At 38.3% G+C, this 27869-nt stretch overlaps 2 protein-coding genes across 4 annotated transcripts in view; one reads left to right on the forward strand and one right to left on the reverse strand.

Moving 5' to 3' along the window:
* Window positions 1-11361, forward strand: part of LOC117303493 (E3 ubiquitin-protein ligase COP1-like) — a 33393-nt gene extending 22032 nt beyond the window's left edge. The window contains exons 6-18 of one of the 2 annotated variants that reach the window (XM_033787714.1): window positions 9-77; window positions 483-587; window positions 1388-1437; window positions 3697-3778; window positions 4300-4417; window positions 5785-5917; window positions 6313-6456; window positions 7530-7638; window positions 8225-8306; window positions 8653-8887; window positions 9359-9572; window positions 10099-10158; window positions 10444-11361. In XM_033787714.1, coding sequence (XP_033643605.1) covers window positions 9-77; window positions 483-587; window positions 1388-1437; window positions 3697-3778; window positions 4300-4417; window positions 5785-5917; window positions 6313-6456; window positions 7530-7638; window positions 8225-8306; window positions 8653-8887; window positions 9359-9572; window positions 10099-10158; window positions 10444-10506 — 1464 coding nt within the window. In that variant the 3' untranslated portion in view covers window positions 10507-11361. The remainder of the gene's footprint in view (window positions 1-8; window positions 78-482; window positions 588-1387; window positions 1438-3696; window positions 3779-4299; window positions 4418-5784; window positions 5918-6312; window positions 6457-7529; window positions 7639-8224; window positions 8307-8652; window positions 8888-9358; window positions 9573-10098; window positions 10159-10443) is intronic. The other variant, XM_033787715.1, reaches the window with a different exon arrangement.
* A 10814-nt stretch (window positions 11362-22175) lies between these two features.
* LOC117303043 (FK506-binding protein 15-like) overlaps window positions 22176-27869 on the reverse strand; it is a 62933-nt gene continuing 57239 nt past the window's right edge. For both annotated transcript variants that reach the window (XM_033787094.1, XM_033787093.1), the window contains 5 exons: window positions 25884-26040; window positions 24724-25172; window positions 24036-24220; window positions 23324-23453; window positions 22176-22906 (listed from right to left, as the gene is read on the reverse strand). In XM_033787094.1, coding sequence (XP_033642985.1) covers window positions 22823-22906; window positions 23324-23453; window positions 24036-24220; window positions 24724-25172; window positions 25884-26040 — 1005 coding nt within the window. In that variant the 3' untranslated portion in view covers window positions 22176-22822. The remainder of the gene's footprint in view (window positions 22907-23323; window positions 23454-24035; window positions 24221-24723; window positions 25173-25883; window positions 26041-27869) is intronic.

A 27869-nucleotide genomic window follows, 5' to 3' on the forward strand; every position in this document is an offset into this window, starting at 1 on the left:
TAATGCAGGACAGCTGGTTTGCACAGAGCCAGATCTTGAAGGAGTTTTTAGAACATGCAAAAATAAGAAAACAGGAGGTATGTCCAAATAGTGTATCGATATCTTTCTTTAATTTCTGGGAGAACTTTCTTGAATTCCGAAAAATCTACTCTGCGGTGGTAGAATATTTTACAAAACAAGTTGAAAGTGTACATATTGTTTGAAACTTCCCATGGTGTGGATAAATAGGAAGGAACTATAAATAAATAATAAACTTGCAGGTGTTTTCTTAGAGAATACTGTTTGAAACGTCAATACCACACTGGCTGTTTTCAGAGCAAAACTCCCACTAAAGAGATTCACACATTGTTGTACTTACAAGTTTACTATTTTTTTTTATAGTTTCTTCCGATAGTATGTTTATTAAAAGGCTAAACAATGCCACTATCACTTGATGAGTTGTCGTATTGTGAGTAACCATTGCCGTTCCGTATCTTTAACAGCAATTAGATGAACTGACCAAGCAGATGAGGTTATTAGAAGAAGATGTGAAGAGAGTGGAGGACCGACTAAGTAAACACCGCGAGGCCTACACATCTATGCTCTCGGTAAGTCCAACCTATGCTGCCCCCTCCTCCCCAGCTCCATTGTGAGTAGCGATAACAACCCCTGTAAAAGGTGTCTTTAGTGGCACAAGGTTGTAACCATAGAGTTATATATAAGAACTAGAGGGCGCACTGGCCTATATATGCGCTCCGGCATGCGCGCAGGCGGCCATTTTTTCTAAGTTGACAAAACTGGCATCTCACAGCGTGTGTTTGTGCGGCCATTTTGTAGTTGAACAAACAGCATCGCGTTAGCGTTCAATAACAAAAACTCAAATGTGTATTTCATATTCAACTCGCGTGCAGAATGACGCGCTTGTCATCTTGCGGTCCCGTTGCGTTTGTGCACGAAGCATCACTCGTGCGCCCTCTAGTTCTTATATATAACTCTATGGTTGTAACTCAACTTTCTATTCCACATGCTGGACCATCTCTTTGGAATGCTCTTCCAATGAACCTCATACTAGTAGACACAGTCGTTAGCTTCAAAACCATCCTGAAAACTCACTTGTTCAGTCTTAGCTTTAAGTACTATCATTAGCAGATTCCTTTTTTAATGTGACAGTAGCGTCTTTCTGACAGATATTGCGCTTTACAAATGTCCATGATTATTATAACTTTTTTTGTTTTGATGAAGTTTTGGGGATGTTTTATTGGGGATTACCAAAAGGTGGAGGAAAGGCCATCCTAAAATTAAGAACCACTTTCTGAACTTTTTGTCAGCAATGACTCACCTCTGGAAAAATTCAGGGAACTTGGCAGATTAATTTGATTTTTCCCCCTGTTTTTCTTCCTTTATGCAGAGTTATCCTGTCGCTCTGAACAATGACGATGCAGTAGCACCATCTACAAGGTAAAAACAAATCTTGGAACCCATCCATCCCCCCCCCCCCCACCTAAGAAACAGCGACCCTCTCTGTTAAAGTGTGTACCCCCACTTAAGAAAGTGTTCTCGGAACAGATCGAAGTACATATGCATTCATTCATGACTACAGAATGAGTTTGGTTCATGCGGGCATATTGTTCTGACTGGGTTTTTTTTTTCTTCTTCAGATTGGTCAGAATTATTTTTTTTTTATTTAAAGGGAAGATTTTGAGTCTAGTTTTAGAGAGTTGTCAGTTACCTATACTGAGTTTAAGGCTGTCTCTTGTTGTGAGAAAAAGATGCATACCTTGAAAAGTGTCCACAAAATGGTTTAATATGAAAGGGATTTAAGGAGCAGCGAAAATGTACTTGGATCAAGATAAAACAAAATCTCAACACCCCCACAAGAAAAAGAGGAATTTGGGGGGGGGGGGGGGCTGAGGTTAACTGCCAAAAATAGACATGTTCAATAAATCTCGGTAAAAAAATATTGGTTTTTGCATCCGTACTATTGAAGAGAACAACAAACAGGGACAAGGAATCGCCAGTACCAGATTATTTACAATAACACTAGTGCAGGAACTGTGTTTGCAGAAGATCTCTAAATGGAAACCAAGCAATTACACATGCTTCAAAACCTGAAAAACAGTCGCTTCAAACTAACCTCTATTTGAAAATAAACTTACCTTAAAGGCATTGGGCACTATTGGTTATTACTCAAAATAATTGTTACCATAAAACCAACTTGGTAATGAGCAATAGTATAATAAGGTTTATTGCGATTCAGAACCGCAATGCGTTGTGGGAAGGCATATGGGGCAGTTTGCTATGCGATGTATGTTGTCATGCACGACTCGCGCACGAATCGCCTATATCTTTGTGTGGGTTCAACGTGCCCTCTCTTGATATTTTGCTATTCGCGATAAACCTTATGAGTGATAGTATAAAACATTGTGAGGATTGGCTTCCTCTGAAGTAAAACAAAAAAATTGAGAAAGAGGTAATTTCTCACTCAAAAGCCTTTTATTGTTAAGCATCTAAAAGCACACAAATTAATTGTGCAATAAGGGTTTTTTCTTTCTTTCATTAATCTCTTGCAACTTCAATGAGCAATTGAGTTGAAATTTGTACGTTTTATGCATATGTTGAGATACAACATGCGAGAATACTGGTCCTTGACAATTATCAAAGGTGTCCAGTGCCTTTTAAACGGCTCTATGCTGCAGGATTGTTTCAGGGAATATACCCTTGAACGTGATGCCCCCCCCCCCCCATATAGGAAGAAAAAGATTAGTATACCCTGCATGTTTGTGTGAGCGGTTAGAGGTTGTAACTTGAGCTGAATGGTTCCGTTCCGTGAAGTGCCTTTTATAAATGACTTCTATAGCCACCTCCGGCTTCAAGAACAAGCTTTTGAAAATGAAAATAATGATGGCTCTCTCCGGGCAGGGTAGGACAGTGTAGAAATAACAAAAGTGTTTGTCAGTTGGTTTTTACACAACAGATGACTTCTGTGGCAGACGAGGAAGTAATTGTTAAAAAAATAAATATAGAAGATAGAAATGAGATATAAATTTAGCTGGTGCAACTGCTTATCAACCACAAGGACCTGTGATATAAATATATAGAATAGATTATGTCCAGGGGCCAAATTTTAGAGAGATGCTTAAGCAGAAAAAGTATGTAGGATTTGAGACATTGCACGGTGAGGTATCAATATATATTTGGTTTGTGGCAACACCATGTGTGTATCTACTTGCCAGGTAGAGAGAACTGTCTTTCTTTATTCTACAACCGCAGAAAAAGTAGTTTAGCTCAACAGAATGTTGCTTACCTTGATAAGGTTACCAGCCAGACAACCATGTGACATGTACGGTTTGTGATCAGAATTCTCCTCATTTCTGCTCAGCAGAAGACAGTCAAGTAATATTTTCTGCTTAAGCAGCTCTATGAAATTCGGCCCGGATGTTTTGAACCTAGTGGGTTTTTCTTTTTAGCCTTAGATAAAGACTCTGCTTGGGTTGAAACATAAGACCATTATTAACTATTTGTTTATTTCAAAACTTTGAAGTTGGCCTTGTGTATTGATCATACATATTCATTCAAATTATTTGGAATAATCTGTCAGTAGGAGGGTTTTGTTCTACTTGGATTGGTAAGTTTTCGGTGATTGATTCAATTTTGGTCCTTGAGTGATTAAAATTAACCATTGGTGTTTTTTTTTATTTTTATTTATCCTCTGTGCAGTAGTAATGAACAACCAAAAATCAAACTAGAAAATTCTTCCAAGACCGATGGCCCTCAGGAGGGCTTCAATGGCAGTAAAAACGTAAGTTGAATTTAGGCAAATTGTTTAAATATCTGTGGTGCATTAAGTTGGAACCCTGTTGGACAGCAATATGGCTGAAAATAGCTTAGTTCCACTGACCCCCCAAAAAAGTGTCAACAAATTGACAATTTCGTTTGATTCGTAAATAAAACATTTTCATTTTTGTATTCACAAGTCTATGTTGGAAATTTGAATTATGGAAGAAGTTGAAATATATGCCTTCTTAGTAAATCTAGCAATGACAGCAATTATATGCACTATTTGTTTTAAAGTAGCTGTTTTATTGCTTACGACATTTGCAAGAACAAATTGATGTGCTCTGCATGCTTGGCAGAAGGACAACCTTTTGCCAAAACTGACAATCTTATATCCGCGGTCTAAAATTTGCAAGTAGGAGTGAAATTGCACACCTACATTGAACCGAAATCTATCGTATTGATTTATAATCACTTTTTATGTTCGGATTTAATGAGAAATGACGGAAGACCAATTTGTCTGTCTGTGTTTTTTGTTTTCCCTAGGGTGGTAGACAGCAGTGGTTAGACACTACGATAGCATCTAGGAGGAAGCGTCTTCATCATCATCTTGAAGATCTAGAGCACTGCTACTTCAGTATTAGACAGAGTGATATATCACCCAGTGAGTTAACCCTTCAAAATGCAACGCTTTCAAACAAGGGGTTCTTGTGACTTTGTGAGAAGTCTTTTGAATAGCTTGAGTGAATATTTTTGTGTTTATGTACTATTTTGCTTGGGGGAATATTGATATGGATAGGTTTGCAGTAACACCATGAGTTGGGGGTGGTTCTGAAAAGAACCGTTGGTTTCAACTCAACATTTCGATCAGTATGCTCTGATCGTCTTCTCGAGAAAGCTGGACTCTGATGCTGCATGCTGCTTAAGTACTGTGGAGGCGGATTAGCTTGATGATGCAAGAAGGTGGAATACAAGTGAACTAACAAGTGGACTAACAAGTGAACTAACAAGTGGACTAACCAAATTAAGTTAATCTCCGTTTGTAGGCATTTCAACACCTCCTCCCCTTCCTTATTAAACACTAGAGTAGAGTGTCGTAATACATTAATGAAGAAAGTACAAAACATGCCTTAAGGCTCGTACCAACTGCTACTTTCCTCCCGGGGATCAATGGCCAAAAATGAAAACAGAATCATTCCACCCACACATTTTTGTGGTTTAGAAGAGAGTAGTTGCTATTTATAAACCAGGCTAGGTTTCTTATAGGTGTATTAGTTTCTGTGCCGGCAGTGAAATTGGCGGCCTTTGTGCTCAGTGTACAGAGATCAGTGTTTCAAGTTGCCATGGGAATTCTTGGAACAAAAATTAGATGACTTTTGCAGAGTCTTTCAAATCAGCAATATTTTTGTATAGTTGAGACGTCCTTGAATTTTGTATGTAACTAAGAGTCTTTTGAAACACGATTCTTTCAATATGATCCAGAATTAGTCTTTGTTGTGTCATTTTGGGACGTGGGTTTTACAATTTACTTTTGTGTTGTTTGCGTTTTTAGGCGATGCGTGTGCTTTTAGAAGCTCACAGTATCTTTTGATGCAATTTGACACCCAATATAAAAGGCCGTGGGAAGACTTCTCATCCTGTGACGTCCATTAAAGGGGGTCTTTACTTACTTTTGATAATGCAATTATAAAAGTAACTTTACACTATTTGCAGTTACTCAAAATAAGTGTCAGAATAAAACTTACTTGGTAATGAGCAATGGAGAGCTGTTGATAACACATTGTGAGAAAATAGTCCCTCTGAAGTAACTAGTTTTTGGGATAGTGGTAATTTCTCATTCAAGTACTAAAAGACTTCAGGCCTGAAGCCTTTTTATTAGGCATCTGAGAGCAAATCAATTTGGTGTTATTTCTTTCATTCTTCTCTTGCAACGATGACAAATTCAGTCCAAACTTTCACAGATTTGTTATTTTAAGAATATGTTGGGACACACCAAGTGAAATATCTGTTGTATTCTCGTTCCCTCTGTAGGTGAAAACCGATCCAGTGAGCAGCTCAACCAGTTTACCGATAGCCTGTCTAAGTTTACTAAGTTCAGTTCAATTCGTCCATTAGCCACATTAAGCTATGCAGATGTCTACAATGGTTCTAGTATAGTCTCAAGGTAAGTCAGAATCAAAGTCGGATCTTTCAATTTACAGACCATGCTTGATTTTCATTGTGGCGTATGGAAAGATATGTTTAGCAGGCATGATCTTTGCTTAGCAATATTAGGGTTCCAGCCGAGATATGTGTTAAATTTTTAACTGGACTTTCGCCACTTTTCGCTAAGTTTGGGGAATTAAACTTTACAATTTGTTGGGGGGATTCTAGTTCAAGCATTTTATCGGTAATGCATCTCATCCCAGTAAAGCACCAGTAAAGCAAATTTTGAATACTTTAAAATATTTTCTCCAAACCCAACTGTTACTCTTTTAGTTGCAACTGATCTCTCCTCATAGAGTAGTCGGGTAATGTTGTTAATTTCAATATCTCCTATTGATATGTTTCTCCCTGCAGTATTGAATTCGACAAGGACAACGATTTCTTTGCAATAGCCGGCGTGACCAAGAAGATCAAGGTGTTTGAGTACGGTGCTGTGGTGATGGACGCTGTAGATATTCACTATCCTGCCCATGAGATGGTCTGCAACTCAAAGATCAGGTCAGTTCACATTCTAGATTCTTGCCAGTCTTGGGTGTATTCATGGTTGATACATTTATTTGTTTAAACCTCTTGTTACCAACTTCTTTTGACATGAAAAATGCAGGGGCCCACATAATTTAACTGTTTAAACCTCTTGTTACCAACTTCTTTTGACATGTGCGAGGGCCCACATAGTTTGATGTGTTGCCAAGCGGTCTAGTTCACCAGACACTAGCTCTGGTGTTGTCAGCAGCAGAGTGTGGGTTCGAATCCTGGTCATGGCACTTTAGCCCCTGAGCAAGGCACTTAACCATAATTTCTTCATCAAAAGTTGGAAGGGTACAATGTAGTACACTCTGCTCTTCTGGCCAGGCTTCAAGTGGATTATACCCATGTTTACCGACTGAAGGGGGTAACCCCGTTTCAGCCCCAGGAGTAGGTGGCAAGGTGCCCCTGGTGGCAGTTGATTTGGGGTGTAACCCCGTTTCAGCCCCAGGAGTAGGTGGCAAGGTGCCCCTGGTGGCAGTTGATTTGGGGGGTAACCCCGTTTCAGCCCCAGGAGTAGGTGGCAAGGTGCCCCTGGTGGCAGTTGATTTGGGGTGATCAGTTAAGTCTAGACCTCACATTGAATTGGCCCTCCGGCCTTGTGATGAAAAATAATAAAAAGTTAAACAAATTTGAGGACCTTGCCCGAATGGACCCTTCCCATGAAATATGCTAATCTCATTCACGCATGCGTACAGACCCTGTTGGTTGGCAAACGCCATAGAGTTGTGCGCGTCTGCATCACGCACCCATTAGCCGTGTACAAAACAGCGCGATGTTCCCTCATTTTGCCAACCAAAACGTTAGTGCGCACGCGCTACGTGCAATTTACATATTTCATGGGAAGGGTCTATTGTTTGAATTATGGTTGATAGGTGGAACCTCTCAAATACAATGTGTAAATGTATAATAGGTCATCCTTTGTCCTCCATAACATTTTTGTATTGTTTACCAAGGGCCAAATATGCCTGAACTTATATGAACTAGGAATAGACCCTACTTTAGTAGATTTTTGAAGATATTTTACTTTCTTTCTCTCTTTCCAGTTGTGTTTGTTGGAGTGCGTATCATAAAGGAATACTAGCAAGTAGTGATTACGAAGGAACCGTCACACTATGGGATGCATTCTCAGCGTCAAAGGTCCGATTATTTCAGGTAAGTCGCTCCTTATCAATTTTGTGCTTAAACACCTACCTGAGCGGAATGTTTTCAACAGAAATGGTATTTTTACTTATTTATAATGCACTTGTTCACCATTTTAATGTAATTGATATGTGTACACTTCTGAACTTTTCGTAATTATCGATTAAAAAATCAGGCCCCTACCTAAAGGTTTTTTGAAAAACTAAAAACACTTCTGCCGTTGAGAGCTGGCGTTTAAGGACAATGCCGCTGACGTCATTTGTGGGAGTTTGCTTTGTTATACATCCACGCTGCAACAAAGCGGCTTTATCTACTTATGCACTGTGAGAGTGATTACGTAACAGGGCTTTTCGCAAATCTTGCAGAAAAGCTCTGGACAGGGGCATACAAAATGATTGTTTTTTACACAATTGAAACCTATTTATAATCATATGAATCGATTTCCTTATTCATCGAAAACATTTTAAGTGGAATTCAGCAAAGTTCACGACTTAACATTTTCGTTCAAGCAGGTCTTTAAGATTGTTGGTGGACTAGCTCGCTGATGGGACAAATTAGGTTATAATAATATTATAATGTTATGTTTTCTTTTCTGTAGGAGCATGAGAAGAGATGCTGGAGTGTTGACTTTAACAGGGTAGACCCAAAACTCATTGCGTCTGGTTCCGATGATGCAAAAGGTAATACCAAGATCCATTCGTTATACCCATGTTTCTGCAACTATTTAAATAACATAATAATGATAATTATAATTAGTTTTTATATAGCCTTTTACACACCCAAAGGGGGTTTCAAAGCGCTTCCTGGTCACTGCACTGGGCCATTTTAATTTATTTCTAAACCATATCAGCTTCCTGGGAGTATACAGCATGTGCAACAAATAATGCGCTACTAAGCTAAATCAGCATAAGTCAACAAAAACCTAATCTATGGACCCACCTTTAATATGGGCTGGCAGTTTCATATTTCACTTAGAAGTTGTTGCTCATCTAAAACCATCGTGGCTTGTCTGTTTTTTGCTTGCAGTGAAACTTTGGTCTACGAACCAGGAACGCTCCGTGGCATGTCTAGAGGCGAAAGCCAATGTCTGCTGCGTCAAATTCAACCCCTCCAAAATGTACTCCTTAGCCTTCGGCTCAGCGGATCACTGCGTCCACTACTACGACCTGAGGTACCCTAAGCAACCCCTCAATGTATTCAAGGGACACAAGAAGGCCGTGTCTTACACCAAGTTTGTCAACTCGGAGGAGATTGTGTCGGCGTAAGTCTCTAAGGATTCTATCAATTACAGGGATGTGATTTCTCCATTTTCAACCGTAAATTATTATTTTTTTTTTTCTTCAAACCTCCACCCCCCAAAAATCACCCTTGCATACGGTGCAGTTGGTTGCCTTCAATTGGACACAATTTTTTTCTTGGATGTTAAGATATTGTAGGACAAATTGTTCTCGACGAGCGGAGGATTCCACCAAGTGCGACAAGGTGCTTAAGGAAAACACTTGGTGGCAGCAGTAAATATTGCTGCTACTGTAGTGCTACCACTTACTTCACAAATGTTTTAGTCTCATAAATGTATGAACATTTGTGGAACATTGGGTTCCCACGCTCATTGCTTTTAACAAATGAAGGAAATAATTACTGAGTACCTGTAAATTTGGCGTTTATGAGGACCTATCTATTGGAATGATTTGACCTTTTAACTCTGAGTGATCTAAACCTTTCTCCAATGCAGGTCTACAGATAGTCAGCTCAAGCTGTGGTCAGTGGACAAACCCCACTGTACACGCACATTCCGTGGTCACACAAACGATAAGAACTTTGTAGGGTTAGCTGCCAACGATGACTACATAGCCTGCGGCAGTGAGAATAACTCCCTCTATCTGTACTATAAAGGACTATCCAAGCAGTTAGTCACATTCAAGTTTGACACAGTCAGGAGTGTACTGGTGAGTTGAAGGAACCCTCTGAAGGAGACAGTTCTTTTAATAATTACAAAACTTGTTATTAATTTTGTTTTGCCCCATACACCAATGTGTGTCAGCACTCAGTACTTTCCCAAGCCCTGTAAAAAAATATCACAGGCATGTTACTCGGGCGGGATCCGAATCCATGAACTTAGCAACTCTAGAGCAGTGTCTTATCAACTAGACTACCGAGGTTGCCCGGTAGAATCCTATGTTTTGGCAGCGGGTACTGCAACGATATTTAATAGCTGACACGCATCAGTGTACGGGTAAAACCAAAATTAATATTCTTTATCCCCGATGCAAATTTATCATCTGTTATATATGACTAGTTCTTTTAAAGTATTTACTGTGCGCTTCATTGCACTTTACATTAGTACCCTGGTCATTGGGCAAGGGCAAACAACATTCCTGCAATCTTTCTCATGTCCCGTGGTCGTAACCAGTGCCGCCTCCAAAGGCTTTTTCAATGATGACTAAATTTATTTATTTGTGGGTGTTGTTTTAGGACAAAGAGAAGAAGGAAGAAGATGCTAATGAGTTTGTCAGCGCTGTTGCTTGGAGAACGGTAAGACTTTCATCTTGATTATTCTGCTAAGCATCATTTGTTTATGCTTAGCTACATTTTGTTCTTAAGCAGCTCTATGAAGTTTGGCACAGAGCATTCAGTTCTTATCATACACTGTCTTAGGCCCAAAACCAAATCGGAACACACAGCATTCTTATCAAACTCTATAGTATTTGATTGTGATGATGGAACCGGTGTGATTCAGGAAGGTTCGGAGTAAACTAAAGATGTTTGGGTTCCAAGTCTTTGATCCTGGTTATTGATTTTGTCTTTCTGTCCCCGCAGGGTTCCAACGTCCTGGTAGCAGCAAACAGCCAGGGTACAATAAAGGTTCTGGAGCTAGTATGATCCGAACTTACCACCCTCCGAGAGGGTCGACCAACCTCGCCAACTCATCAGTCCCCGGTGTTGTCTCCACTTCCAAATCAGTCTGTGGTTACCCTTAAACTCAGCAATCTTCCTGTCATGGTGGTTAATATTAAAATTGAAAACCCAACACGCCTTGTGTCTGCACGCGTCTGCCAACACCTTAACCCCTTCTTCAGTTTTAAGTGTAAGGATTTTGTTTGAAGCTATTTTGTGACAGTGACATCCAACTGTTTTTGTTTTTGTTTTGTGAAATCGCAAACTGTTGTAAATGTTCTCCCAGACATCGTTTTTAATTTACGCTTGGTGACCAGCGTATTGTGAGGACAGCCTTGGAGTTTCATGAACTATTAGATTAACAGCAAATGAAGGATAAACTGTGTGAGCTTACAGTAACTTGGAACAAGCAGGACCTACAGCGACCATATCAGCAAAGTGTGAAAGTAAAGGCCTATGATTTCATGATTGACTTTCTGGATTGAAGTGTCTGCACCAATCGTCATTGTCATCTTGTTTCTCATTGCCTTGGATTCGTCTTTATCCTCGTGGAGCATTTGGGCAAGGAACTGTCGTCAACCAAGGAACCCTAGTTGACCAAGAAACCATAATCGACAAAGTAGTTGTTTCAATTGTCATTGTGTTTGTCATTGCCTTGGATTTGTCCTGATCCTTTGACAAGGAACACTGTACAAAGAACGGTGGTCAACCAACAAACCTGGTTCAACCAAAGAAGCTTAAGCCGTGTTCCCATTTGACTTTTGTGGGTTAAAGGCAGTGGACACTATTGGTAATTACTCAAAATAATGATTAGCGTAAAACCTTACTTGGTAATGAGTAATGGGGAGAGGTTGATAGTATTAAACATTGTGAGAAACAGCTCCCCCTGAAGTAACGTGGTTTTCGAGAAATAAGTAATTTTCCACGAATTTGATTTCGAGACCTCAGATTTAGAATTTGAAGTCTTGAATTAAGCATCTGACAGCACACAACTTCGTGTGACAAGGGTGTTTTTTCTTTCATAGTTATCTCGCAACTTTGACTACCAATAGAGCTCAAATTTTCACAGGTTTGGTATTTTATACATGATGTTGAGATACACTAGGTGAGAAGACTGGTCTTTGACAATTACCAATAGTGTCCACTGTCTTTAAGCCGTGTTCCCATTGGTTAAATTGGTTAAATTGTGTTGGCTTAAGTACGGTGTCTTTTTGTAGAATGACAAAATTAAATTCATTAGGGATGAAACTAACAGGCTGAAAGAGGTTGCAGAGACTTCCATCTATCAGGGCTGCTTATAAGGCCAATGGGAGCAGCTCTGTGTTGTAAACCTACCGTGACCACACTGTAAAACGCTATGCAAACGTCGTGGAATATACGTCCAGGTGGGAACAGTAGGATTACACCAAAGCCAGTCACAGTAACTTTCCGCGTGGCAGCGGAAAAAAAAGTCCAATGGGGACGCGACTTAAGTTGACCAAGGAACCGTAGTCAACCAGTGTCTTGCATTTATCAATGGAATGGTTTGTCATTGTCAATTATTTTTCATTGTTAGTCAATGTCATCTTGGTTATTTATTGTCTTGGATTCAGCAAAGTCATCCAGTGTTTAATTGTCCCTGAGCGCTTGACCTTAACAAACTTAGGAAGCAAAATAATATTTTTATGGAATATACCAAACATTTCATTTTCAAATTTACGAAACATTTCATTTTGATAACATAAATGTCAGACTCTAATTGTCATTTGATCACCCCTCGGTGGCAGAATCTTAGGAAAGAATTTTTTGGGAATACAAAAACATGACGGCATCTGCGTAGTATCTTTACCTCTGTGATATTTTTCCTATTTTTTACCAATCAAATTATACAATGAGGGTGTTTGCTCTTTGAAACTGTGTTAAAAATATATTTCTTTGCCGCTTTACCTTGACAAAATTTCTGTTTTTTTATCTACTACTTTTCCTGGGCATGGTTTTGTAGTTAAAACAGTTTTGTTTCGAGACCAAACAGTTACGTTGTATTCAATAACTTTTTAAGGAGAATGATTCAGTAATACAAATATGACAAACAAAAAGAAACGAGAATCTGAGTTCAAGTTGACAAAATCCTAATAAAGTTCAAATTTGTTGTCAGAGAAAAAAAAATCAACTTAACAACATCCGACTTTTGTTTTTCGTGAGGCTAGTGTTTTTAAAGAAATGATTTCAACAAAAAAATGGAGTGCTTTTGTAATGAAAAAAATTCATGAATTTCCAAGGGAAACGGGAGTCCAATATTTTTTGAGGAAGTATCCCCAAGTGGGAGATAGTATTTATTAAATATGATGTGCAATGAATGAAAAGATGGAGGAAGTGATTATAGTTTTTGTGAGGCGGAGAGGAAATTTCATACTTAATATATTTAAATATATGCCAATATATGCAAATGTATGACTAATTATTTGTTGCATTACTTTAAGCAATATAGGTATGCATTGCCACATGGACGATTTCTATTCACTGTGAAGTTTACAAAATACCAGTTTGTTTTTCCTCTTTTCCATTTCAAAGAACAGTTCATGCCCAAAAGGCATCGATTTTTAAAAATATTTTTAGAATTACGTCTCAAAACTTGTTTGATTTTCCCAAAATAAATAAAAAATGAAAAACCCCTGAAGTTGTTGGTTTTTTTTGGGGGGGAGGGGACACAAGAGTAATACTTACAAGCAAATCTTAAGTTGTCTTCATTAATAAGTTGTTAATAAAACTATTATATTGAACAAAATTTGAAACAGTAAATTGCATTATAGGCCTACACTACTCTGATCTCATATTCATAATAATTTTAACAGCGCAAAAAAAGGTCAAGTTTTCAAAACTTCAGTTTCTGTGGTTTATTTTTTCAATGCTCTATGATCCATGACATGGCAAAATGTCAAACTCTGATGTTCTTGTTTGGCTTATTTCTGCTCATAAAAAAACTTGGTTATTTTATTTTGTTTTCTTCATGAAATTAGTTTTACCTATATACTTTTTTTAGACAATGCTGGTTTTAAAATGGCTAATGGACAATGAGGTCGTCTCTGCATTTATAATTTTTAATTTTACATGCTGAACATCAGTATCATTAGATAGATCGGAGAAAACAACTACAGAAAATAATTTATATGGACCACCCCCCCCCCCACCCCGAAAGAAAAACAACAACATTGTTTTCTTCACTAACATTACCTTCTACCGCGTAATCTATTTTTCTAGAACAAATTTGATAATTTGAATCCATTTTACCAAAATGTCCCACCAACTTCCAGCTACACTTATATCTTGTTTAATAATCCTGATCTATATTCCTCATCTCTATTTATATTTAAATTTGTTATTATTAACAACTGTGTACATTTGTTTTATTGTTCGTTGCAAGCATGAGGATGTTTTTATGTTATGAAATTGCTGGAATGGACAAAACTGCTTTGAGAATAAGGTCTTCTCAGAACGTTAGCTTGTGTGAGGGAAGAGGGTTAGGGATGGCATTATGTTCCAGGGGTTGATTTCCAAGTTAGGACCAGTCCAGGAGATATTAAGATCTTAAGGCTAGTCCTAAGATAGGATGAGTAACTCGTCCTAACTCGAGATAAGACTAGTCTTAACTCTTTGTGAAATCCACCCCAGGACCTATTGACTTGATGAGATTTAGTTGTCCATGGTTGTGTAGACTTTTGAACAGATCATCAAATTGTTATTGCCCTCTGATTCACTTGGTTCATAGAGGTATATGTGGGGGCAGTGCGGGTTGGACCGCACCCACGTTGGGGCAGTGCCCATAGACCTTTTCGCAAACACCCATTGCACAAGCGCTAATTGTGGAATGAGGTGCATGCTGGTCTAGCTAGCGATCAAATTGATCGACCAGCATGCACCTCATTCCACACGAAAACCACGCGTACCAAGCACTTGCAATAAAGGTTATTGGTGCGGGGACAGGGCCCATGGTGGGTCAGCACCCTTTGTGGGTCAGCCGTGTTGCGCCCTCTAGTTTTATATAACTCTTTGACTCGGGCCATGTTCTCGAGAAAGACAAATTCTTCATTGGCTATTATTATTGTACTGTATAGAATTGTATTATCCTTGTATATATTGTACAATTAACCTATTGACAATAAAAAACAAATCAAGTAATGTGAGGTCTTTGTGGTTTTATTTTTGGAGGTGTTGTGGCCATCGGCTTCATGCTGAGTCAAAACAGCAGTTTAAAGGCAGTGGACACTATTGATAATTACTAAAAATAATTATGAGCATAAAACCGTACTTGGTAACGAGTAATGTGGAGAGGTTGATAGTATACAACATTGTGAGAAACGGCTCCCTCTGAAGTGACAACATTTCGAGAAAAGTAATTTTCCACGGATTTGATTTCAAATGACATGAAACATCAAATTGAATGCATGATAAGAATTTGCCACTAGCTACTAGTTCTCTTAATTTTTACTCATCGGTTTCACTCTGATACTCGTATCAGCTGTTATCAGTGAAAACAAAGTTCAAATACTTCAAATCCCACTCTAATTTTTCTTTTTTCAACCCCAAATCAGTAAAATAGTTGATATAAACACTCGCCCTGGAACAACCTCTCCCCCAGGACTAGTGATCCTGACGCACAAGTCTACTGCCGCTGTTGTGAAATGACAGACATGCCGAAGAAGAGCAGAGAGAAAGTCCCACTGTTTCTTATTCGATTTATTTCTCGAGATTTATTTGGTCAAGTTTTATGATTCAAATATTACTTTCACGATAAAATTGTTCTAATAATTCACATTATAAACAAATGAAACTGTAATTTCATGGTTTGCGGTTTCATGTTATGTAATTGTCAATGGCTTTCATATGGCGCCGTAGCTACACCAAGTACGTTATGGCTGGGAGCCACGAGACCCGGGTTCAATTCCCGATAGTGTTTCTTTTCTATTTTGTCCTATAGACGCCAGTGAATAATATAAGTAGTATTAAAAACCAGCTCAATCACCAGCGGGCACTGTGGCGACACGGTGTACTGGATAGTTCAATTGCGTGCAATCCAGAGCTGGGACACCGGTTCGAATCCTACCCGTACCAAGAGGGACATGACTTTTACTGCTTGCACCAGTAATGGATTGGGGTCCGTCATGTCTATCCCCAAATTAGGTGTGGATGAAGATATTCCGTGTGGGAGAGTAAAGGAGGGACCGGGACCGCAAATCCCTTAAGGGTTCTAATGGGTGATCACCACGCTGGCTTCGGCTAGACTTTGAGTCCCCTGAACGCCTGGTCGTCACTCTGACTAACTCTTTGCACAAATTTGCTTTAACTTTATTTAACTTTAACAATTATATACCAAAAATATTTATAACAAAAGACTTTTTCAAGCAAAATTTGACAAGTTATATAGCCTTGTAGACTTTTTCAAGCAAAATTCACAAGGCTATAGCCTTGGAGACTTTTTGAAGCAAAATTCACAAGGCTATTATAGCCTTGTAGACTTTTTGAAGCAAAATTCACAAGGCTATATAGCCTTGTAGACGTTTTGAAGCAAAATTCACAAGGCTATAGCCTTGTAGATTTTTTGAAGCAAAATTCACAAGGCTATAAGCCTTGTAGACTTTTTCAAGCAAAATTCACAAGGTAGACTTTTTGAAGCAAAATTCACAAGATAGACTTTTTCAAGCAAAAGTCACAAGCCTTGTACACTTTTGCCTTGTAGATTTTTTGAAGCAAAATTCACAAGGTAGACTTTTTCAAGCAAAATTCACAAGGCTTGTAGACTTTTCCCAGCATATTTCACAAGTCTATAGCCTTGTAGACTTTTTCCAGCAAAATTCACAAGGTAGACGTTTTCAAGCAAAAGTCACAAGGCTATATAGCCTTGTAGACCTTTTCAAGCAAAATTCACAAGGCTATAGCCTTGTAGACTTTTTCAAGCAAAAGTCACAAGCCTTGTAGACTTTTGCCTTGCAGACTTTTTCAAGCAAAATTCACAAGGCTACAAGCCTTGTATACCTTTTCAAGCAAAATTCACAAGGCTATAGCCTTGTAGACTTTTTGAAGCAAAATTCACAAGGTAGACTTTTTCAAGCAAAAGTCACAAGCCTTGTAGACTTTTGCCTTGTAGACTTTTTCAAGCAAAATTCACAAGGCTACAAGGCTATAAGCCTTGTAGACTTTTTGAAGCAAAATTCACAAGGCTATAGCCTTGTTGATTTTTTGAAGCAAAATTCACAAGGCTATAAGCCTTGTAGACTTTTTGAAGCAAAATTCACAAGGCTATAGCCTTGTAGACTTTTCCCAGCAAAATTCACAAGGCTATATAGCCTTGTAGACTTTTTCCAGCAAAATTCACAAGGTAGACTTTTTCAAGCAAAAGTCACAAGTCACAATAGCCTTGTAGACTTTTTCAAGCAAAATTCACAAGGTAGACTTTTTCAAGCAAAATTCACAAGGTAGACTTTTCCCAGCAAAATTCACAAGGCTATAGCCTTGTAGACTTTTCGAAGCAAAATTCACAAGGTAGACTTTTTCAAGCAAAAGTCACAAGCCTTGTAAACTTTTGCCTTGTAGATTTTTTGAAGCAAAATTCACAAGGTAGACTTTTTCAAGCAAAATTCACAAGGCTATAGCCTTGTAGACTTTTCCCAGCATATTTCACAAGGCTATAGCCTTGTAGACTTTTTCCAGCAAAATTCACAAGGTAGACTTTTTCAAGCAAAAGTCACAAGGCTACAGGGCTATAAGCCTTGTAGACCTTTTCAAGCAAAATTCACAAGGCTATAACGTTGTAGACTTTTTCCAGCAAAATTCACAAGGTAGACTTTTTCAAGCAAAAGTCACAAGCCTTGTAGACTTTTGCCTTGTAGACTTTTTCAAGCAAAATTCACAAGGTAGACTTTTTCAAGCAAAATTCACAAGGCTACAGGGCTATAAGCCTTGTAGACTTTTCCCAGCAAAATTCACAAGGCTATAGCCTTGTAGACCTTTTCAAGCAAAATTCACAAGGCTATAGCCTTGTAGACTTTTTCAAGCAAAGTTCACATGGCAAAACTTTTTCAAGCAAAATTTTACAAGTTCACAAGACTATAGACTTGTAGACTTTTTTAAGCAAAGTTCACATGGCAAAACTTTTTCAAGCAAAATTTTACAAGTTCACAAGGCTATACACTTGTAGACTTTTTCAAGCAAAGTTCACATGGCAAAACTTTTTCAAGCAAAATTTTACAAGTTCACAAGGCTATAGACTTGTAGACTTTTTCAAGCAAAATTCACATGGCAAAAATTTTACAAGTTCACAAGGCTATAGACTTGTAGACTTTTTCAGCAAAATTCACAAGGCTATAGCCTTGTAGACTTTTTCAAGCAAAATTCACATGGCAAAACCTTTTCAAGCAAAATTTTCACTAGAGTTACCCCTTGTGATTTTTTTTCTTCATTTTTTTGCCCATATTTGATTAAAATGTAAGACTGGGTAAGTCCAGCATTTTTTTCAAATTTGGGCCAAAAATTGAACAATTAACAAGGGGTTACTCCAGCATTTTTATCAAATTTAGGCATAAAACTGAAAAATCACAAGGGGTAAGTCCAGCATTTTTATCAAATATTTAGGCCGAACGTTAGAAAATCACAAGGGGTAAGTCCAGCATTATGCGTATAAAGTCCAGCATTTTTATCAAATTTAAGCCGATAAATAAATAAAGTCCAGCAATTTTTATTTTGTTTTTATTTTCAAAACGGATAAGAAAAGCTGAACCTTACCCCTTGTGATTAGTTTATAGAATGTTAAAGTTAAATAAAAATTAAAGCAAATTTGTGCAAAGAGTTAGTCAGAGTGACGACCAGGCGTTCAGGGGACTCAAAGTCTAGCCGAAGCCAGCGTGGTGATCACCCATTAGAACCCTTAAGGGATTTGCAGTCCCGGTCCCTCCTTTACTCTCCCACACGGAATATCTTCATCCACACCTAATTTGGGGATAGACATGACGGACCCCAATCCATTACTGGTGCAAGCAGTAAAAGTCATGTCCCTCTTGGTACGGGTAGGATTCGAACCGGTGTCCCAGCTCTGGATTGCACGCAATTGAACTATCCAGTACACCGTGTCGCCACAGTGCCCGCTGGTGATAGAGCTGGTTTTTAATACTACTTATATTATTCACTGGCGTCTATAAGACAAAATAGAAAAGGAACACTACCGGGAATTGAACCCGGGTTGCGCCACTCCCAGCTGTAACGTACTTCGTGTAGCTACGGCGCCAGCTGATTAAGACGATAAGATAATTACATAAAATTAAAACGCAAACCATAGACGGAATCAAATTACAGGTTTTTGTTTATAATGTGAAGTATTGGAAAACAGTTTTATCGTGAAAGTAATTTGTTTTCAAATAAATCTTGAGAAATCGAAAAATAAAAAGTGGGACTTTCTCTCTGGTCTTCGGCATGTCTGTCATTTCACAACAGCGGCAGTAGAGTTGTGGGTCAGGATCACTAGTCCTGGGGGAGAGGTTGTTCCAGGGCGAGTGTTTACAATGTATGTTACAACTATTTTACTGATTTAGGGTTGAAACAATTTTCTTCTTCTCTCTTTACTTATATAAGAGCTGACAAGTATCAAGGTTAATGATGTTAATTCCAGGAGTCATAAATTAGGACGAGTAACTCGTCCTAACTTATGATTAATCTTAAGGTATGCATGCTACAGTGCAGGGTTCGGACTCGTCCTAAGATTAGTCTTAAGTTAGGAAGAGTTTTGTGAAAACGTCGGCAGCATTGTTATTGCATAGGTTGGGGGCGGGGGGGGGGGGAAGGAATATTTCACAAGGGGTGAGTCCAGCATTTTTAATAAATTGGGGCAAAATCTTGAAAAATTACAAGGGGTCAAGTCCAGCATTTATATAAATAAAGGTACAACACAATTGTTATCAAAATTGGTCCAAATATGGAAAGAATCACTAGGGGCAAGTCCACATTCTTAATACATTTTGGCCAGAAATTGCTTGACTTGTCCCGTGTTTTTTTTTTGGTTCAATTTTAGGTTCAAATTTGACTACGTTGCTGGACTTACCCCTTGTGATTTCCTTAGTAAAAAATGCTGGACTTACAATCCCTTGACAACTACTGACCCAAACTTGATGAAACGCAAGACGCTTGTGATGTCTGTCAGTGGGAGTTTTTTGGTGCCAATTCTCAATGTTGCCCAAAGCTTCAGTTGTAAACTACTCATAAAAATCAAGACAATGCAAGAACAATGGTTATTGTTACCTGATGCGCAGTTCAATGATGGCACATTCATCTGTTTATTTATTAATTGCACCAAATTAACGATACAAATATTCTCATTGAAATAATACATTCAAGGATGGTTAAATTTAACTCTTTCTATATTATTCAATTACAAGTACTTTCTTTTGAGTGGATTAACTATTTAAAAGGGAAGGTATACGTTTGGTAAATGCTCTTAAATTAACGACAATGAAAAGGATGATTGGTTAGAAGTCAAAAGCAGCTTTCGATAATTGGTGTGTTCGTTTAGCTTCCCTGGGTCGACCCAGGGGAGCTAAACAAACGCACCCATAGTAAAAAGCATTTTGAGAAACATTTCACTATGAAGTAATGTATGTTGTTTTGTACAAAATATATATAAGTTTTTATGCACACAAATTTGAATCTGAAAAGCATTACTGCAGCAACGCTTCTCAGATTTTGTATTCCTATTAGGGAGTACTCTTCACGTAAAATAACAGCCGAGGATATTTTGAGATGTGCTTTCTTTGTCGAAGCAAATGTTGCAATTTTCATAAAATTTAATTGTTGATCTTTGTACAAAGTGTGCCCGAAGAAGTTCCAGGGTCTTTGCAGGTCAAACATCACATGGTCCAGACTAGTACTTAGAGCAAGTTTTAATGTGCACAGTGGTTAACTAAAGGTTGACCATTTGTACTCGAACCCAGGCTGGTTAACCATTGGTTGACTACAGTGGTCGACCATTTGGAACCAGCCTCGAGCCCATGGTTTCTTCACTGTGGTCCCAACAGCATGTTCCATTCTAACATGTGTAAAGCGCAGAGGGGAACCAGTGACAGTATAGCGAAAAGCTAGTGGCGGAAAGTTGACTAGACTTCCACCTGGACTTGCTCTTAGGTTTAGTTGTGAACAATAAAAATGCTGGTTGGGTATGTAAGGTGATTATTCAAATTACTCAAAACAAGCAAATATTGATGAGGGGAAAAGCCTCCAATTTGACCAAGGAAATTCTGAATAAGGAAGTGATTGATTTTATGTCTGGTATCCAGACTGTGTAGGCAGTACTCAATACAGAAAAAAAGAAAGCTCAACGAGAACCTTGTTATTTGATTCCCTGTTTAGACAGAAAAGAAACACGACCCATCAACCCAGGACTTGAATGAAACTGAACACCAAAATTCTCTCCGGGAAGATGCTTGGCTCTGGAGAATTGAAGACTGTATGCCAAAATAACAATAGTATACTTTTGGTTGATCCTTTTCGACAGTTCTCGACTGTCTAGAATGGCAAAGGTCGTGGGTTTGAATCCCACCCGAGTTAATCTGCTTGTGATTTTTTTAAAGGTAAGTACCGAGTACACAGTGCTAACACACATCAGTGTATAAGTGTACAAAAAAAAATCAAAATTAGAATTATTTATCCCCGATGCAAATTTAACATCTATTAAAAACAACTCAATATAGCTGCAATTTGCTCAGTTTTCTAATTAAAAAAACAAAACAAAAAATTAACTAATAGTATGTAATATACACACATATATTTATATATAACATATATTATTATATACCTTATTATAAGAATATCTTTCGATTATTTTGTTTCTATTCAAACAACTGCTTGGATCTTTGAAGTTCATCATATGAGTTTCTGAATAATTTCAGCAAACACAAAAGACTTTACTGTAACCATGGACTTTTCACAGCTATGTCAGGGGAACTTGAAACAATTTGAGCTCAATTGGTCAGCGAAGTTGCGAGATAATAATGTAAGAAAAAATACCTTTGTCACACGAAGTTGTGTGCTTTCAGATGCTTGATTTAGAGACCTCAAATTCTAAACCTGAGGTCCCGAAACCAAATTTGTGGAAAATTACTTCTTTCTCGAAAACTACGTCACTTTAGAGGGAGCCGTTTCTCACAATGTGTTATACTATCAACCTCTCCCCATTACTCGTAATCAAGAAAGGTTTTATGCTAATAAATATTTTGAGTAATTACCAATAGTGTCCACTGCCTTTAAAGCCATTATGCAGACAATAGGACCCAGTTCACTTATTATTAGGAGAAAGGTGTTTGCCACAGTGGTTCTGTCATGCTGGCTGGCAGATTGCACTGCATCAAACCCGTAGAAGGTGCTATATAAATGGATCTCACAATTCAAAGACTTAGCACACCTGTCTTACAAACATATCTCAAAGTGCTACATAGAACTTATTTATAGTACTAGTAGTGAAAGCAGTACTATATCTGTGTATAAAGGGTGGATTTCACAAAGAGTATAAGACTGGTCTTATCTCGACTGGGCTTATCTTATCGTCCTAACTTAGGACTAGCCTTAAGTTTTTAAGTTAGGACTAGTTCTTACTCTTTGAGAAATCAACCCCAGGCAACAGATGTCAAGACAAAAACAACAGTTGTCAATACAAAAAACAACAGTTGTCAATACAAAAAATAACAGTTGTGAATACAAAAACAAAACAAAGCATTGGCCATAAAGGAAGTGATCTTGTTGGGGGGAGGGAGGGATTGTCCATAGAAAAAACATAATTTTAAAATCCTATGTTATGAGCCAGCCATATCAAAATGAAGCGACCTCATCTTTAAAAAAATTACAAAAAAAAGTAGTAACAAATGTCCAATGTTAGTATTTATCCTGTCGAACGGCACTTGGTATTTTCACTGGTTGGATGCGAACCGGTCACTACTAAATAGACACCCAGTCCAAGATTCAATGTTCATAGTATTTATCTTGTCGAACGGCACTTGAAGATCAACGTGGGTATTGTCATTGGATGGAGTCGAACCAGCCTCTACTAGTTCAACGTTGTAATTTCACTGGGTAGATTCGAACCCGTCACTACTTATTACTCAACCAGTCAAAGTCAAACGGTCATAGTATTTATCCTGTCGAAAAGCACTTGAAGATCAACTTAGATTTGTTCACTAGATGGACTTGAACCAGCCACTACAAGATCAATGTGGTAATTTCACTGGGTGGATTCGAACCCATCACTACTAGATCAACCTGGTAATTTCGCTGGGTAGATTAGAACCCGTCACTACTTATTACTCAACCAGTCCAGGTCGCCGTCATCATCCTCTTCCGATCCAAACAACGGGGGAGGCTGGTTCGGTTTGAGAGACTGCGGACAATAAAACAAGGGAAAATTCAGAAATGATTTTGAGAACTTCAAAATATCATTCCATACAGCAGTTCATACAGTAAATTAAGCTTGAAATCCAACTTCTACCAAATGCATGAGATCACGATTCAATTTCTATATGAATCAGTTTGCAAAATAACCAGCTGCACTTACATTCATTGCCATGGTGCCCTGTGCTGTTGCTGTGGTACCCTTTGCAAAGTTTTTATACAAATTACCAGAGGAAAAATTGCTGTGCCCCATCACGAACAAAAGTCTAAGCCTATATAATAGAGAAGCCCCTACGGGTGTGATAAAGCACTGTATCAGAACTCAGCATTTTTACTATGTATTCTGCTGCCTCTTCTGCCAAAACTTTTGTCATCTTAAAATAACTGAAAATGTTAACAGACTTACATCGTCATTATCCGATTCTTTGGATGAGGGGGAGTCTTTGACGATTGGTCTGGAGAAGACGTCTTTTCTCTTGGTTGGAGGAGTGGAGAAGAATTCATCATCGTCATCATCATCTCCAAAGATATCGTCCCTAAATCATGAATAAGACAATAGATATTTTAAAGGCACTGGACACGAATCATGATAACTCAAGATAATTGTTAGCATAACAAACATAATTGGTAACAAGCAATGGAGAGCTGTTGATGGTATAAAACATTGTGAGAAACGGCTCCACTTGAAGCAACATAATTTTTCGAGAAAGAAGTAATTTTCCACTAAAATGTTTGAATTTGATTCAGAGGCCTCAGAGTTAGATTTTGAGGTCTCAAAATCAAGCATCTGAAAGCACACAACTTTGTCTGACATGGGTGTTTATTATTCCATTATTATCTCACAACTTCGACGACCAATTGAGCTCAAATTTTCACAGGTTTGTTATTTTGTGCATATGTTGAGATACACCAAGTGAGAAGACTGGTCTTTGACACTATTGGTAATTACCAATAGTGTCTAATGTCTTTAAAGTCAGTTTTAAGGCTTGGGCGACCACCACTTGCAAAATGCTGTGGCAATGCTGTGGGTGTCGTGGGTTTGATTTGAGGTTTGCATTCATAAAATTGTGACAATTCTTATTTCTTAAAAATAAAAAAAATAATATGGATTAGCATACGTGGCGCTTTTTGTCCTTGGTTCCATGTCATCGGGCGGCAACTCGGGGGGTAAATCAGGCAGGAACGGTGGGGGTGACATGACTGGGGGTGCGGCCTCTGTGGCTGTGTCATCCTCCGGCATGTCCCCCTCTGGACTGAAGTCTGGCAGATCATCAATGTCATCCTGGGCAGGCAAATTGGGGACCTAAAAAAAAAAAGAGGGAAAAAATTAAGGAAACATTTTTGAACTTTTTAAAGGAACATTCGTAGCCACTCGCTTTCAAAACTACTTGGAGTACATGTATTTCGAAGCACACTGGATGTAAAGGTTCATGTCAATCATATTGTTGGATATACTCTGCCTCATAATGCAAAAGAAAAATCCAACAGACTAAAATCACAAACTGCAAACCAGCTTCTGCATGTGCTGCAGGTGTTACCTAAAGAGCAAGTCATTTATAATACATAGTTTTTCACACCCGATGGGTGTCTTAAGCACAGGAACACAGGGGCGAACCCCTCCTCTATACCATAAGAGCACTGGGTTATCTTACGTTACACAACACAGTCTTGCTAAAGGTCCCAAGTGTCAAGATCAGGATTCAAACCCACACTTTGCTGATCAGAAACACCAGAGCTTGAATCCGGTGCTCTTATCCGCTCAGCCACAACACGCCCAAAAAAATAAATGCATGAAACTAACTATACCTCATCTGGTACTGTTTCTTCCTCAGCTCTCATCTCATTCATCTTGTTATCCCGTACCTCTTCTTCCCTCGCCTCCTCTTTCTCCTCCTCCGAAACTTCCTCAGCCGGCAACTCTGGAGGAAGCTCTGGAAGCTCAACATTATCTTCTTCTTCTGGCTGCTCAACGATCGACGGCGGCTCAGATCGAGGAACCTCCTGGTCACCTGCTTCCTGGTTCCCTTCATCCTCCTGTTCTTGGTCACTCTCTTCTTCACTTGGGAGTTTCTCGTCAGGGATGTCAGGCAGATCAGGTATGTCTTCCTCAGCCTGTGGTGGGGCCTGGGGTGGGGCAGTGGGCGGGGCAGTGGGTGGGGCAGTAGGCGGGGCTGAAGTTTGTGGTGCATCCTCTTGGACTGGGGCACTGCTTTGTAAGACCGATTCTTCAACTATTTGAACTGGTGGCAGCTCTTCTGTATAACATCACAACAAAATTATGTAATAACAAAAATCATAAACTGTTGCGGCAAAATCAGGAAGTCCTTTCAGGATTAAAGTTGTTTAATTTGTTTAGGTAAATGTTACATTTGATGAAAGTTTGAAAGAAAAAGTCCAGTTAACAGGCATGGAATTATTATTATTACACTGATGCTAATCTTTACAAAAGTCCCATTTCCAAAATGAAAATGGCAGCCTTTTTCAAAGATAAAGTTCAAAGAAAACCAGTGCTGTAACTGTCTTAATATTTCGTCAATATTTTAAATTCTGAAGGTGCTTCATAAAACGGTGACATAATTGAAGGTGTTTATTGACGGTCACATAATTAAACACAATTTCTTAAAAGTGTCTCTTTTTGTTCAGGTACCCTGATCACCTTATTAAGAAGGAAATATATATATAAAAACTTAACACTAAATAAATAAACTAAGCTAGAGTCTAATAAAAATAATGATAAGAGACATTTATACAGCGCTCTTACACAAGGTATCACAGCGCTTTACAAGAAACTGTACAATAAGCAATAAATAATGGCACTGATAATGGAAAAACACTCAAAGCAATCAGTCATTGAACAGGAAAGATTTGAGATGTTTTTTTGAAAACTGCGAGCGACTCCGCGGAACGAATTTGATGAGGGAGACGGTTCCAAATGTGGAGCATGTGCGTAAAAAACAAACCAATACCTTCAACTTCCTCCTCATCTTCTTCTGCCTCCTCCTCATCATCTTCTTCATCATCTTCTTCTTCATCATCTTCATCTTCTTCTTCTTCTTCTTCACTGTCCTCCTCTTCCCCAGCACTTCCTCCTGAAGACCTCTTTACCAGTTGAAGTGTGACGAGCTAAACAACCAAAAACAAACGCCAGACAAGATTCTTAAAATGCATTTTGAGAAATACGCCTCAACAATCATATGAAATACATCTACATCATTCTCTGTGTAGATCAAGCATGCAACTGCCCGTTGAAAAAAAAAAAAAGGAAAATCTTCAAAGGCACAACGCAAGTGCGGAGCGAGGCAGCCGAAACGCCACGGGACACGAGACCCACAATGGTACCCTAGAAAATGTTGAGGTTTGCTCTAAGGTGCATTGTTAGCATGTACTGTACTAGGCTCATTTTACATTATTGTAGTTGTACATTGTTGTTGCCAGGCATATATTAGTTTTTGTTTTGTTTTTTAGCACTTATAATTTATAACGCGGAAGAGTAGAGTTGCATGCCTGACAGATACAACATTCTACATGCTTCATACTCTAAAAAAAAAAAAAAAAAAAAAAAAGTTACACTTCCGGTATTTTTGTACATCGTATTTTACAGTTAATCCATCAGTTTAGAATGGGGTTAATTATCATAATAATTTGTCACAATATCATGAAATAAGATACAAATGCAGTCTGATGAATATAAACAAAAACAAATAGCTGAAATGTTAGTTTAATTAAACAAGATTAATTATTAGCCATTCTTGGGATCTCAAATTATTGTTAGAGATGCTGTTAATACTTTAATATAAATTTTTAAAAAGGAAGAAGAAAAATTTAACGGAAGATCAAAATGCTGGATCATACTTATTAAGAACTCAAAATCAAATCTGATGTTATCAATTCCTGTAAAAACACTATTTTTAGGAGATTTTTGTGTGTGAATTTAACTGACATCTTTTGTCTATAACCACATAACTTCAAAGTGAAATGATTCTCAAAATGTTTATACTGTCGAAAGCTACTATACTTCTAACCAAGTCAATTTGTGTTGCTATCAATTTCAGGAGTGAAGACATCACATCACATTGATTATGGTTGACGTTTGGTTGTCTTCACTTGTTTGCCTTTTCAAAATCATCCAAGAATTCTGGCGTGGTGCATCTCATAATAGTTTGTAGAATAAATTAGCATTTAACTCAAGCACATGCTTTATATACATTACAGTTTCACGTTCAATGTTTGTTTTCATGCCATACATTGTCGATGCCACAGGCAAAGTGAGGAAAGTTACTTACAAACAATGATTAACGCAACAATTTTTCATCTCTCTAAATTCAACGAAGCTCAACATGGATGGTTGTGAAATCTACATTATCTCATTTGCAAGTCACACATAATGGATATGGGAGATGCAGCATGGGTAATTGTGAATCTAGTTGAAAAGTCTGGACTATTGAAGCTGTGCCCAATTTTCTGTGACCTCTGGATCATCCAGATTATGTTGGCAATCTCTCTATTTTGTCAATATCTTTGTTCAGGGAGCCAGTATGGCTACTGAATGGCACCCCCTAATAACAATATTGACAAAATAGGCAGATCACAAACATGTGGGCTAGATAGCTCAGTTAGAAGTGCGGCAAAACATAAGTCCATAATGTCATGTAGGTTGCACATTCAAATGCTGCTCTATTTAATTTGTCTGCGTTCGAACACAGATGATTAAAAAGTTCTGAGAAGATTCTAAAACAGGATAGAGGTAAAAGGGGTGTCAAATAGTATTAATCGAAACTCAGAATAATTGAAACTGGGTTAGTTAGGAAAGTTCAGCCATTAGTTTGATAGGGTGTTTGAAGCTTTGTATGGTGAGGAAAATATGATGAGAATTCACTATGAATAATAAACTTGCGGGTACAACCATGTGTAAAATCTTCTTCTTGTGAGAGTCTTAGCTCTGAAAAGAGCTG

Source organism: Asterias rubens, chromosome 19 (assembly GCF_902459465.1).
Source record: "Asterias rubens chromosome 19, eAstRub1.3, whole genome shotgun sequence".
Taxonomy (NCBI): Eukaryota; Metazoa; Echinodermata; class Asteroidea; order Forcipulatida; family Asteriidae; genus Asterias; species Asterias rubens.